Source organism: Raphanus sativus, chromosome 2 (genome assembly GCF_000801105.2).
Source record: "Raphanus sativus cultivar WK10039 chromosome 2, ASM80110v3, whole genome shotgun sequence".
In the NCBI taxonomy this organism is placed as follows: Eukaryota; Viridiplantae; Streptophyta; class Magnoliopsida; order Brassicales; family Brassicaceae; genus Raphanus; species Raphanus sativus.
Window position 1 is genome coordinate 27,193,602 of NC_079512.1, and position 15,155 is coordinate 27,208,756.

Consider the following 15,155-nt stretch of genomic DNA (forward strand, 5'->3'; position numbering starts at 1 on the left):
TTAATCTTTAATACTATATGGGATGTTGTGTTGTTTCTTTTGTAATATACAAGTTGCAGGGGACCATGTGGTTGATGAATGATGGATGGGCTTCGTTGGCGGTATTGATTTCGATTTGGGACAAAATTAATATGTTACATATTCAACTTTTTGGATATTGATTGGCTAAGATAAGATGTCCACGCCATACTCAATATGACTCCTTTTGAGTTTTAATATATATTTTTGGGTAAAATTTTGAGGTTCATATTCTTCTCGATTTCATTAAAATATACGTTTTCATGTTTAGTGGAAGGATGCTGTAACCCAGAAACACTTAGTCTACAATACATTATCTATAAAGCCATAACCGTGTACCCCGCACCAGCTCACTGGGGGTTGTGAGCCTCGTCACCTGTGTGATGGTTAGTGCGTTATATTTTGCAGATTCAAATTAAAAGACTTAACTTTGAAATCATCACATGATCTTTCTTTTACTTTGATCTCAATGACAAATTATTTTTAATTATGTACTTTTTATTATTACAGCTTATACACAATTGATTTTTAAAAAAATTATGAACAAATAACAAAAATAATTATATTTTGAACAAATGTATATTTTGACCAAAAAGTTACATCTCTATAATATCTCTATAATATTATTTGAGAAGTCAGTTTTCTACGTATCGTGTCGTGTTCACGTTAACTTTCACGATGATTAATTACACGGATACCCTTAATGAATTAAAATTAGTATTGTTAAATATTTTTATTGATTTTTTATTTAGTTTCATTTTTAAAATTTTCCAAATAACATATATAATAAAAAGAAAACATTTATAAAGTTTAAAAGAAAATTTAAAAACGAAATTATATGCCTATATAATATCAGTTAAATATTTTTATTGATTACATTGATACCCTTAATGAATTAAAAATATTACATTTAATACCTATTATTTTTTAAGTTTCCTTTTTGAAATTTTCTATATAACACATATATTAAAAAAGGAAAATTTATAACTTTTAAAAATCGAATTTAAAAACAAAAATATATGTATATATAATATGATTTTATTAAATATAAATTTCACAAGATAGTAGTATTCTATTTTAAAAATATTTTTAAATAACATAAATTATAATTTTGAAGTAATAAATACTTACTTTATATCTATTGTTTCTTAGATGAAAAATATATATTTGTATATAATGTGATTTTATAAAAAATTCAGAAAGATAATCTTGATATTATAAAAAGAAATATTATTTATTTTAAAACATAATTTTAAACAATAAAAAATTTATATCTATCTATAATATAATTTGAGAAGTCAATTTTCTATGTGTCGCGCTCACGTTATTTCTCACGATAGTTGATTACACTAATACCTTTAATGAATTAAAAATATTATATTTAAATAATGTTATTTTTTAGTTTCCTTTTTATAATTTTCCATATAACATATATATTAAAAAAGAAAAATTTATAAGTTTTAAAAATTGAACTAAAAACGAAAATATATGTATATATAATATGATTTCATTAAAAGAAAAATTTCACAAGATAGTAATATTCTATTTTAAAAATATTTTTAAACAACATAAAATATACTTTTGAAGTAATAAAGTACTTACTTTATATATATTGTTTCTTAGATGAAAAAAAAAATATTTGTATATAATGTAATTTCATAAAAACAAAATTTCAGAAAGATAATTTTGATATTAGAAAAATAATTATTATTTGTTTTAATTAAACAATACAAAATATATATTTTCAAATTAATATAAATATTTTGATATATCTATCTAATTTCTTAGATGATTACATAAAATAATTAAGTAACAGAAACTAATCAACTTTATATCTAAAATAATAAATTATATTAAAATTAAGGAAGACAACAACCATCCTAAATCCAAATAAGAAATTAATCACTTTTAATATATTTAGAATTAAAAAATATTATAATTGAACTCAGAGAAATAAATGCAATCTAATATACCTAAATGATAACTAAATCGACTAGATATAACATATCTAAAATCATATGTCTAATTAAAGTAACGTAATATTATTAATATAAATTATACATAAAATTATAAATTAAATTTAAAATTAAAATATATATCAATCAACTATTATAGTATATTTATTTTATAAATATTTATATCCGTGCATGAGCACGGAAAAATTACCTAATTTTAATAATATAAATAGTCAAATTAATTATTGTAAGCTTTTTTCACACACACATACCGTATACAAAAAAAAATCTAAATATTAGAGCATGACAAAGGTTGAATCTATTTGGAGTTTCTAACCAATAAAATAATTAACAAAAACAAAAATAGGAGAAAGATATAAAAAAATGCGACAAAAGTTTTCTGCACACACTCTTAGAGCATCTTCAATTCCACTGTAAAATTTACTGTAAAATAGAGTGTATAGTGAAATCATGAACAAACAAAAAATATATTGCTCCATATATAAAATAATGTTTTATTTATTTATTCATGATTGTATTCTCTATTTTATTTTGCAGTAGGGTCGGAGATGATCTTAGAATCCATTCGAAACTTTTTTCGCCATCTAGTAACATGTCATTGGTTTTCTTTTCTAACAATTATTAAAATTTAATTATCTAATCAAAATATATTTAAATATATATTTTTTACATTTAGATATTCATTCTGAGTTTTTCCTAGTTGGGATGCTCTTACGTTATCATTTTAAACTCTAGTAAAGGTATTGTCTCAACTTAATGAAACTTCCGTTGTAATATACGACATGGCTTATTTCGAGCAATTTTGTTTTTCCATTGAAACTCTCTGGAAATCTTGTTAAACTTCGCTTGCAAACTTTTGAAGGCCCCAAAATATGGAGCTTGAAGCAAAAAGAAAAAACGAACTTTCAGGTATTTTATTGTGATTATCTAGCCAGGATTAATAACATGCTCTTTCATCTCTTATATACTTCGTTGACTCAGGCCCGACCCTGGGCTAAAGCCCATAAAGCTATGGTTTTGGACGATGCCAAATATAAGTATTCAAGGGGCGCCAAAATATTAAAAAGTCCATGTAGTATAGTGGTTGTAAGTGTTTCCGTTTCCCTTTCACTTCACATTTTCGATATGTGTCCTGCGCCACAATCTTTTTTTATTAATAGTAATAGCATTTTCCTTTTCTGAAAAAGATAGCTACTAGAGATCTCTACATGTTCCAACGATCCATATGTTATTAGATAAATAATTTAATCAACAAAACTTAAATATATCTTTTATTTCTTAAAAACAATTTATCTTGTCTGCTTCTCAAATAAGTCATTTTCTTTATTTCTTTTTTTTTGCAATTGTTTGTAATTTAGTTAGATTTTTTTTTAAACTTAAACTATCATAGAGTTTGATTATTATGTGACAACAATAAAATTTGTGAAGTTGATGTTAGCATATTTTATCATATGTTTTCTTTATCTATAAAGTAGATATTTGTACTTTTTGAATTTGTAAAAAATACTGCTAAAAATAATATTAAAAATTAACCAAGTAAGGAAAAACAGATTTGAAAGTTTTTATTCAAAAAGGAAAAAGACAATATGAATTACCTATACTGTTTTAATGATTTTTTTTTTTTGAAAGTATCTCTAGTTTAACAATATTGAGCATCATTTTAATCATATACATAAAAACATAATAATTTTTTTATAATAAAAGGGTAACATTTTTTGGATCCGCTTTAGACGCCCCACAAGTCCGGACCGGCTGACTGTGTGTTGATCTCAAATTTGCTAAGTTTACGTGAAGGAAAAAGATAATAAAAGATGGATGCTATTTATGTTATGATTAGGCATCCTAATCACCAATCGGGAAGTAGTTAGTACCACCAATCCAAGCCACTCTCAATTTGTCTTCATAAAGCCTTTGGCCTTTATCATCCCTTGTGATCCTCCTTAGATACAACCCTTCTCTCTTCGCCACCCAAATGCACTCTTCCTCCTGATCATCGCATTGCCACCTGAATTTTCTCTCCCCAGCAAAAACAGTTTCGGTCTGACCATCAGGCGAGCAAAAAGCGGTGTAGAAGGTGCACTGAAAGTACGTGTAGATGAACGGTATCTTGATGTATACTGCCTTGAACGACCAGCTTTTGGATTCTCCCGGTTTGAGCTTTTGGAAGTCTAGATCGTTGTTAATTGACGAACATCTAATCGAGAGCTGTCGGTTTCGTCCTGGGTATTTGGCGATCTCATTTCTTACCTCGAACCGGGCTGCTGATGTGGTGGTTGGAACACAGGCTGATGCAATGAGAAGACACCACGTGAATGCGGTGGCTAATCGGGACTTGGATCCGATCTCGAAATCTAACCCCATAGCTCTCTTGAATAAGTTCTGTTTTTAAAAGAAAAAAATGTTTGCGACATATATAAATGTAATTAGTTGTTTGTTTTGGACGTTTTTGTTCGATGAGCTTTTCTTCTGTTTTTTTCCTTTTTTTGTCCGTTTGGTTTTGCAAGAAGTCTAACTAAATAACAAACTTCTGGTAAGATTTAATTTTCTTTTAATAACATTTTGCCATGGGCTTTTAATTTTTAGAATATATGTTGCATTTTCCAAGGGTGTTAAATTCAGCTTTTGATTGAGGTTTGTTTCATCTCTCTTTTGGTTGTTGAATTATTCCGGTTTATATGTATATTATCCACCAAATTTTATTCTTTTTTTTTGTCAACCACCAAATTTTATTCAATTCTGTTATCTGCCTTTCTTTCACAAATTTATCTGTAATTTATAAGAATTTTGAAGGAGATGAATATTTTCTGTTTAGACTATCATTTATTTAGATGTGAAATATGAAACCGGGTCTGTTTTTATTTTCTAACTAGATTAGGACCCGCCCTAAAGGGCGGAACATGATTTGTAATATTTTAGTTATAGTATATGTTATATATAATATCTGTATATAATATTAGAAATATTTTTGTGCAATATTTATATATATTTGACATATACATAATATTTTATTAAATATATATAATCGGATGGTGTTAAAATTTGTTTTGTACATGTTGTTAGTTTGTATTTAATCTAGTTTCATTTTTAATATAATAATTTGCTTTACAATACTTTTTAACTTATATTTTTAAAATTTAAAATATTTGATTTTGTTAATACAATATTACCCGCGCTTTCTATACACAGTTTTTTAGAATGAAATATTTTCATCGTAAAAAACGTATTTAAGCATATGTTGTTCACATTTTGTTCTATGCCAATATTATGTTATTTTGGAAGATCAATTCTTGTTCTTAACAAAATGTGTACGATGTGATATGATGCAGGTGAAGATCAATATTAGATGAACGTATGTGATAAAAGTCTTTTGGAAGATAAATTCTTGTGCTTGAGCCTATTTGTATGATATTATATGATACATGTGAAGATCAGTTTAAATGGACGTATGTGATAAGCTTCAATTAATTTAGGAGGGTGTATTGAATATGAAATTTAAAGTGATTTGATTTTTGATGAGTTTTTAGATGATTGCAGGAGAATTAGAGGGTTTGGTATGATTTTTGTTAAAACACTCTGAAATCTCATCTAAAACAGTGAGATTTGTATTTTTATTTTTATAACTAAAGAACTCCCCTCAAACACTCTAGAAACACTTAAAGCACTTTAAAATCACTAATAACAGTGGATTTCAGAGTGTTTTATAAAATGTCAAGTTCAATAACACTGGATTTTAAAGTGTTTTTTAAAATTCATGTTTGAATAACAGTAGATTTGTCATTCTAATACAAATCACTTCAAACTCTTAGTTGAATACACCCCCTTAAGATTGGTTCAGTTATGTATGATCTAATTATATTAAGAAATAACCAAACATATTTAAAGCCGGTATTGGTTAAGGTCAATTGGATATGCGCATGTATGGTTTAATTTAAGTTGGTATGTTGCATTAGAAAAGAAGCGTGATATCCTAGTAACAATAATGAAAGAGGCCAAAATTTAAATGACAACTTCTAGTAGTAGATAAAAACCAATTCCTAAATTAATAGATTAGATTAACTGAGTTAGTCTTATAGGATATTGGCAAAGCTACACGGACCAACGTAGAGTAAAAATGCTAACACCAAACGCATGATCGTTGGTCTCACGATACGTGTTTAGTTTTCCATTATGCGATTCAAACATCTTGAAAACGCACAAGTAGTCTAGTAGTAAAAAAAGGTGAAGAACAAATAAATATTATGATCAATGAAAAACTACAAGTCATATTACAAGTGGTAAAACGTACAGCCAACGTGGGTAGGATAGTGAACCACCAGAGGATGCTCCTCATTCCGAGTTACTGACTTGGCTCTGATTTGTTTTTTCTTTTTAAATGATTTCTTATTAATAATTGACAGGAGTTTTAAGGGTTTAGGTAACAAATCAACATGAGAGGATAATAGATTTGAATGATGGAGAGTACACGGTTAAGAGCATTAATATCGCTGAATCTGTTTCTGAGTTTCTTTAATTTTTTTTTTTTTTTTGGTTTTCTCTTATTATAAAAAAAAAATTAAAAGGGAACTAATTGCGGGTCGCCACGTGTCTGTGAGACCCGCAAACAGTCCAGAAACATACCAAGATCGTTTCTTCATTCGCAACTTTTGTCACAGTTTTTAATAATTTTGTGGACCCCTCAATACTACTTTTTCTTAAAGAAACCCCTAAAGGATCTGCAATATTAATGCTCTAAGAGTTCGTTTCTTCCACATTTGTAGTTTCTACAATACAACTGAGCCTAACAAACATTATAATTGACCATATCAAACTGAGTTTTTTTTAAAAAAAAAATTAGTATCTAGCAAAAATATAATACAAAATTTTCATCCAAAACCAAACCAAATATATTGATTTCATTTATTTATAACACTTACGACAACTGAATTTATTTATCAATAATTTAATATATTGGCACTCCAGAAGGATCCGAATCAAGAATGGTTCTGCTTACTACGGTTCAAATCTCTCAATTGATGCGGTGACCAAGGCGTCCATGGCTCAATCAGCTTTTCGACGGGCCTAGACAGCTCAACAATCCCTCCAAAGGGATAATACAACTCATAACCAATGAAATAAATCCCATTACGTCTAATCGCGTATTTGCATTTATGCCCGCCGCATAGAATAGCCGTAGTAGACAACGTCTCGATCTCAATATTAGCTGTTCCTAGCCTCGACCTGAACTCACAGTTGTGGATCATCACGCCGATACCAAACTTAGGAACTTGGAAACTCCAACGAAACTCGGAAGATGGAAGCGATTTGTGCCATCCGAGGTCTTTCTTTGAGGATCGACAATGGTAGAAAACCGCAGGTTTTTTGAAGTTGTACATTCCGTTTTTTATTAGTATGGAAAAATCAACTCCGGCGGCTGAGTTTCCCGCTAGAATGATTGCTTGAGAGACAAGGCACCATATTATTAGGGTTTTCATTTTTTCAGCCGTTTCTTGTTTAAAGATCCTCTCGGATGTTCAATATTTAAAAAGAGAGAAAAAGCTAGAATTTATTGAAACGGTTTGGACAATAATAGAAATCGCGTAACCGTGTGTTATAAGCTAAATTTGCTGTCTTTGAACTTATAATACTATTCTTGTGTCTTGACTTAGATGTTCCTATCACAGTTGACTTTTATCAATTTTTTAGTTATCGGATTGACTCACATTCCTTCCAGATGCACAGAAATGCATTGCTAATATATATATACACAAGAATGTTCATCTGTATTATTATGATACATGACAAGAGTTTTGTTTTACCAAGATGTACAAACCATGAAGATTGGTTATCTCGAAATATACAAGAATGTTCATTTGTATTTACTATCAGAAACTGTTTGTATTTGTACTGAGATAAAAGAGATTTCAGAGAAGATCTGAAGAATGTTCACCGCAGAAAGCTTCTGATTCGAATGTTCTTGAGGTTTCATCATTGTACGCTTCTGCGATTGGCATCGAGGACCTATCCCTTGGATAGCCAAGGTTTTACGACAAGAATGATCCGAGAATAACTAGCGTGTTTTACAGTCTGATAAGGACTGGTTTTACCTAAACTTCACAAACACACAAAAGCATTCAACGAATCCAATAAGACAATAATGATAGATTTGAACGTGGGCGAAAACCAAAGTTCATGGATTAGTAATGATCATAAGCTTAGCTTAGTATAAAGCTCTTACAACATTCCCCACATGTTTTTACATTTACCAGATTTTGGGGAAAATCTCAAACCAAAAGAAAACAAAAGTCCGTAGGCATAATTGTCTTCTTTTCATCATCTTTTTTTTTTTCTTCTGTTCATTTACCTAATTTTGTCGTTACAAATAGCAACAATAATAATAGTAACTAGATCTTGACCCGTGCGCCCGCACGGACACTAATTTTCTATTTTTTTTTATACTAAATGATATATTTATAATATTTGATCTTTTTACATTGACTAAGTTAGAAGTTGATATTTAGATACTCACACGAATTTGATTAAAATCTATTCAGATTTGAGTTTTTTTGAGTTTAAAGATTCTAGCTGTATTCGATTGTTTATAAATTTTTGTCCCGGTTTGATTCGGATCTTTACAGGTTTGGATAACCCGTTTAAATTATTTTTTAAATTTTCAAAATTTATATATACTTTAAATTTTCCTAAATCTAAAAATAAAATAATATAACGTATAAAAATAATATAACATATAAATTTAAATAATGTAAATCCGTTTGGATATTTATCCAGTTTCGGTTCAAATTTGGTGCTACTTTCTCGTTCAGATTTTTTAAATGAAGAGTTGATATTATAATTTCCATTAATTGTTTGTCCAATAAAATAAGCTGATAAAAATATATATTTTTGACATTGATTTAATGAAAAAGTGAATGAAGTGTATTTAAATCAAATTTAATTTAAGAAAACAAATTAATGTTCACCGAATATTTAACATGTTTTTTTTGCTTAATATATTGGAAAGTGATTTAGTGAACAATGAGAATATGGAAAGTTATTCTTAGAATATTTGGTTAAAAAAGATTCTTACAATCACGTTTAAAAAATATCAGTTTAGATATTTTTATAATCACGTTTAAAAATTATCAGTTTAGATATTTGGTAAGATTCCATAATTTTATTTTAGAAATATAATTAAATGACAAAAAATATAGTGGCATAGACTTGTAATTATTTAGGAAAACTAAAGGTTAATTCTAATTTGTACTTCACTTTTAATAGATTAGATAGTTACAAAGGGAGGGGTTTTAATAGAACTTTTTTTTTTTTTGTTGTTGAGCTCCCACTTCGATTGAACTCCACAAGCTTTTTCCCTAAACCCGACCATCTTTCTTTTCCTCTCATCATCTGACCGTAAAACCAACCACAAATAAAAAGCAAAAGAAAGAAAAATAATGGCAAATCCCTCACCAATTGGCTCTTTGAACCAGACCAGGTGATATGCATCCATCAGCTTCTGTCTAAAAATATCTTTACATCAAACTTTCACTTGTGTTCCCCAGTGTGTTCCCTCTGTTGCTTATGTTTAGTCCCTGAAGCCGCTTCAGACTTCGCATCAGTTGTGTAAATGATGGCCGTAAATGCGGTTCCCTATACAAGAAATAAATAATCACATCATCTTAACTTAGTACCATCCAAATGCGACCCATGGATTCATTCATACTTACATACAGCTCTACTTGCTAGATTTTAAGGTTTTTTTAGTACGGAAGTAGACTTACATTTGCCAACAATCACGGATTATCTGTGCAACGGTTGGATCAATATCATCTGGGATTTCAAGGCGTCGATTCTGGAATCCCACAGCTCCAACGACTTGCATCGGGTTTAAACCTTTCCAAGGTATGCGTGAAGTAGCTAGTTCCCACAATATAACACCAAAGCTGTACACGTCACATCTGCGGATGCAAGCACACACCTATCAATACTTATTATACTAAAATGTAAAAAGATTCTCATAGCTTTGATATTTCACTCACTTCTCATTAGCTGGTTCATTCCTCAACACTTCTGGAGCCATCCACTCGGGCTGCACAGCCAATTAGCAGAACATTTTATCAAGTAAGTTACCATGTTTAACTCTTACCACAGAGATTCATGATTACAAGAAATAAGGAATGGTTCTATTTGAGTTATAACTTACCGTTCCTGCAGTTGATTTTGAAGACAAATAAGTGTGGTGTTTCATGCGTGACAATCCAAAGTCGCAAACCTTGACGACCCAATTTTTATCAACAAGAAGGTTCGGTGATTTTAAGTCCCTATGTACAACGGTTGGGTGGCTGGTGTGCAAATAGTTCATACCCTTTGCCTGTAATACAATCAAATAGATGAATATGGCTAGATTGCAGTAACTTCTATGACTCTTTTATTCAGCCAATGAAACTCATGCATACCACATCAAGTGCCATCCGCATTCGTCTCTTCTCATCAAGCTGATGATTTGGTCGATGGAGCAATCTATACAAACTCCCCCTGTATAGTATCATGAAAGTCTATCAATTAAGTCAAGAAGAATAATATTTAAAATATTAATAAGAGAGAACATCATGGTTAGAGAATGATTAATGGATACAAGTGATCAAACTAGCAGACAAAGTGATCAATTCACGAATTGTTAAAGAAGAGCAAGAGGATCAACCTGGGTAGGAACTCTGTCAGGATGGAGAAATTAGGAGGCCGAGTAACTGCTCCCATGAAAAGGACAACGTTTGGATGCCGCAACCTCAACATTATTTCAATCTATTAGAACAAAATAAAAACATTCGTAGTATGATTAAACATATGGCAAGTAATTCTACAGAATTAGAGATGTCTATGTATAAATGATTTGGAGTTACTTCAGATTTGAACTGTGTCAATGCATCACCAGAGAAATCTTGATCCAAAAACTTCTTAACAGCCACTTCCTGAAATAAAAAGCACAATCAATCCAGGAACTCCATGTATAAGACAGCAATCTCCTTCCTTGGAAACCGCAGACTAAACATCATTTCAAGAATCAGTGAACTAATACTCCAAAACATAACTTACAGTTCCATTCCACTCTGCACGGTAAACTTCTCCATATGAACCTGCAACAAAAACAGTACAGAGAAGGGGCACATTAGATCTTGCAGTTCGGAATTATATGGGGCTAATCTAGTTTATCAAACTGAAAATCTTTGATAGCTAAACTATATCCCCAAGCATAAGGCTAGATGACAAGATGACAAGTCGTTAGTATCAAGCTTCATCAAAAGTTTTTCACGGATATAACACTCTAGTAGTATATAATAAAGTTGCCAGCTTCTAGGGAAATCTACTACTTGATAGACCAAACCTTACCAATACCAATCCGCTCGCCAATCTGAAGATCTTCCCACATAATTTCCCATTTTGCAGCCTCGCCGAGAAATGGATTAATTCCTTGGTCATGTCTATCACAGACAGAGGGCTCCCCATCAGCAGTGCTGATCTCCATCTTTTCCGGTGAAGAAACTTTGCCCATATTATCCACATCAAAGTTTCTCTCCATCAAGCAATTTACCTCCCCTGGTTGTTGGTAAGTCTCAGCTGTTGGAAATGAGAGAGGTTCACCAATTCGCTATCATTGTAAAGTTGCTTAAAAGGCACTAACCGTACCGCGAAGAAAATATTATACTGCAGACATCAATTAGCTGGTTATCTCTTACCTGAGGTACAAACAGATGGTAGTTGCAGTGCTCTGGGGCTCCTTTCAGATTCTCTAATTTGTTCAGCTAATTGAACTCCGACCTATTCAGTGCGGATGGAAATAAATAAAGACTTCAGAATCTTAAGATAGATCAACTGGCAAGTGGCAAAGAATTAAAAGAAACTTGTGCTAATTTAGTGGAAGGATTTGTATCCTACCTTTTCTGGGTAGCATGGAACAGCAGGATTCACAGAACTGCTACTTTCTTGCCGAAATTCTAGAAGCAGACTCTCCTCCCTCAAGTTCTGTGGATTGACATCCATAAACAAATCTGGGGGAGGTGATGCACCACTTTCTAACAAGACAGCATGTAATTTCTGCGCGAACTCAGGGTTCTTTGCTGCACTTATGACATATTTCGAGACGTTCTTAACTTTAACTTTCTGTGCACTTGTCGGTTTCCCAGAAAATGGCGGCAAGTTTTCACCAGATATCTGCTGTGTTTGCATCAGCTTTCCAAAGTCATGCTCAAACCTCTCCGTTTGATGTTTTTCAACAGCGAATCTGTCACTGTTTTCTTCATGGTTTCCAGTGAATAAGTTAGCCACCATACCGGAAGGTCTGGTTTCTGTTTCCTCGAGAACTGAAAATGCTGGCGTTTCAGTTTCTTTCTCAAGTACAGGGCAAGCATGTTGCAACAGATCATCAGGAAATACTCTCGTGTCGGTGCAAGCAACTGGAAGAAAACTGGTTGGAACCTCGGCAGGAATTAGAGCACCCGGAGCCCCCATTAAATCAATAATGTATTCACTGCAAGTGAAAAAATGAATTAGGACTGTCACTACCATCACATACAAACTGAGCCCCTTATCAGGAATCTAGAATATGAGCATAAGGCAGCTGATTAGAGAAGTCAACAGAATACCTTTTGTCATCTAGTTTAATCAAATTCACAGCCCCATCATCAGTTCCAGTGTAATAGCTGCCTTTTACCAGCATACACGGGAGATTAATCCTATCAGCAAGCACCTAGAAACAAGAAGAAGGAACTATTTAGATTCACCGTACATCTTCCAGCAACGACCAAAAAGAAAGCTCATGAGCATTCCCACTAGAAGCCCCAAAATAGATTAACCAAGAGGTACACGACCAAAGCTAAAAACAAGTTGAAAAAAGTGTTGTCAACTAGTTATAAACCTTGAAAAGCAAAGCCCTGTGACGTGCAAGACCAAAATTAACTCGTCCAAGTGGAATAACAGTAGTGCTCAAAGAGTTCCTTAGCTCATAGCTCCGATGCATCCACCTTCTCAGTGCTTCATCAGCATTTTCGACGCGGCCACCCATCTGCTCCACAACTATATTTGCAATTTTCTGAGTTAAGACACTTGACACCTGACCACGAGCAAAATCTGGACATTCCAAAGACAAAGCGGATGCTCTCCTCTCCAGCTCCTGAAGCTCGGGATCAATCAATCGGTTCACCAAAATGACCTCGTAATCAACATTGTCCGAAATGGAAATCGCTTGAAGATCCACGAGAAGTGGCATCTTCCCCTGTGAAAGAGAATTTGATGTAATCCCATACACATCGTAGAAACCATCCCTCACTTTCTGGTCATAGTTAATAACCTTATGTCCCTACAGTAAAAAAAAATTAGCAAGATAAGCTTAAGTAGCAAAATCTTAATTCCTCTTAAACTACTAGAATTGAATAATCAGATTCCCTAAATCCAACTTCCTCTTAAACCAATGATAACCAAACGATCTCTAAACCCTAAACTAGTCAAAACACACAGTCTATACCCAATAACGGAGCGACAGAAAGTCAACGGCGGAATCTGCGTTGGTGACCGGAGCAGCCGAAACGCCAAGGCTAATCCTCTTAGCTGCGTCGAGCTGAGCCGTATCAGCATTCTCTCTCGGATCAGGATCGGACACGCTGATCGCCATAGCTAACTGGACCTGGTACTCCTCCTCCATCAGATTGAAATCGACGCCGTCTCCAGCCGCCAGATCACGCCCCGGCGGCGGCTCAAACGGTTCCAGCCTCGCAGGCATTGCGGAGGAGGCGGTGCCGAAACCTGACGAAGAGGAGACGGAGGAAGTGGAGGCGGGGCTAGGGCTGGAGCTGGGAATAGGGCTGGGATCGATGATCGTCGGTCTATTAGTCGTATCGTCTAGCCTGTGGTGGTCTCCGAATCCGCCGCTGCTTCCCCCGATGTGGAGCTTCCGTAGAAGATGCTTCATCTTCGACATCGATCGTCAACGACGGAGTGATCTCTCTTCTCTCTCTCTCTCTAAAAACCTTCGGTTTATCTCTCTAGAGATGAACCTTCCTTGCTTAGTTGTTTTTTTTTCTTCTTGGAAATAAAATAATTGTAAAACGTCTAATAAAAAAAGAAAAAGAAATAAATACTTCCACAGATAAATAATAAAATAAATGGATAAATACTAGAGGTTAACGTGCGCCGACATCTTCGAGAGTAAGTAGGATTCGATTAAAAATGCGCACTCTTATTCGTCAAGCCACCTCCCATTGGTTAGAATAGCTTTGACTATTTTTACTCCACATCCAAACTTTTTGTTTTAACTGATAGAAAGTTACCAAGAAAATACTCCAGCTGGGAGGAAAGCTTCTGTGAATTTTATTTTATATATTGTACCATATTTTCTTCATTTAAATTTGCAAGTGAGCATGCATGTTCAAAAAAAGTGGTTGCATGTTTATTATCTTATTTGTAATGTTACATTTCATATAAATAAAGTAGTTGTTTTTTATGTCAGTTTAGACCTCTTTTTGTTTATAATTTCTGATTTTCAAACTATTTTTTTACTAGAAATAGAAGATAAAAGCCACACTGTTATAGTAACTTATGTGTATAGACCATAATAATAATTCTTGCACTTAAATTGTTTACAAGCTAGCATGTCTTCTCTGTACACCAAGTTCTGTATGAGTATGACTAAATCTGATTTCAGAAATTTAGTTAGTATTCTATATAGTTCTCTATATTATAGGATGATTTTTAATGTTTGTTGGTTCTATGAGCTAGGATACTGTAAGAACTGTGTAACTTTGTTTCATGTCATGATTCTGCAGATCTGTTACCAAACACATGAACTACATGGAATGCAGATGTGTCCTAGCATAATCATTGTGAAGATAGTGTCTAATTTCAGTTCATCTTTTTTTTCTTATCCACAAAACTTGATTTTTTTCTTTTAAATTCAATATTAAAAGTTAAAACTGGAGAAATGAATCTGAAATAGCATTACAGTATCGATTCTGAATAATTCAAACTAAAATAGCAACAAAATGTCATAGTTCATAGAATTATCGACCTTCGAAGAAACGCAAATGGTCTTTAGCATGCCTGATGTTAGTGATCGTCCCATCATCTTCAACCGGCAAGAACAGAGCAAAAAACAACTCGTTAAATGTTTAAAATTTACATAACAAAAATTAATCTTAA

The 15,155-nt window shown here is 32.5% G+C and overlaps 3 protein-coding genes across 3 annotated transcripts; all 3 read right to left on the reverse strand.

Annotated features, from left to right (window-relative positions):
- Nucleotides 1–3,742: 3,742 nt before the first annotated feature.
- Nucleotides 3,743–4,379, reverse strand: LOC108842930 (S-protein homolog 13; the record flags this gene model as incomplete). The annotated part of the gene is made up of 1 exon (XM_018615987.2): nt 3,743–4,379. A coding segment is annotated over one exon (543 nt), but the record flags the coding sequence as incomplete, so codon positions are not given.
- Nucleotides 4,380–6,908: 2,529 nt separating this feature from the next.
- LOC108839277 (uncharacterized) lies at nt 6,909–7,720 on the reverse strand. Its single transcript, XM_018612076.2, has 2 exons — nt 7,694–7,720; nt 6,909–7,495 (listed from the first exon to the last, which is right to left on the reverse strand). Exons 1-2 carry the CDS (start codon nt 7,718–7,720, stop codon nt 6,965–6,967), a joined length of 558 nt encoding a protein of 185 aa, XP_018467578.1. The 3' UTR covers nt 6,909–6,964.
- Nucleotides 7,721–9,178: 1,458 nt separating this feature from the next.
- LOC108842931 (probable serine/threonine-protein kinase SIS8) lies at nt 9,179–14,052 on the reverse strand. The gene is made up of 14 exons (XM_018615988.2): nt 13,486–14,052; nt 12,880–13,320; nt 12,608–12,711; nt 11,901–12,492; nt 11,702–11,783; nt 11,355–11,582; nt 11,061–11,101; nt 10,868–10,936; nt 10,669–10,769; nt 10,424–10,502; nt 10,171–10,338; nt 10,007–10,056; nt 9,749–9,925; nt 9,179–9,617 (listed from the first exon to the last, which is right to left on the reverse strand). The coding sequence occupies exons 1-14, from the start codon at nt 13,936–13,938 to the stop codon at nt 9,500–9,502; spliced, it is 2,703 nt and encodes a 900-aa protein (XP_018471490.1). The 5' UTR covers nt 13,939–14,052; the 3' UTR covers nt 9,179–9,499.
- Between the last annotated feature and the right edge of the window lie 1,103 nt (nt 14,053–15,155).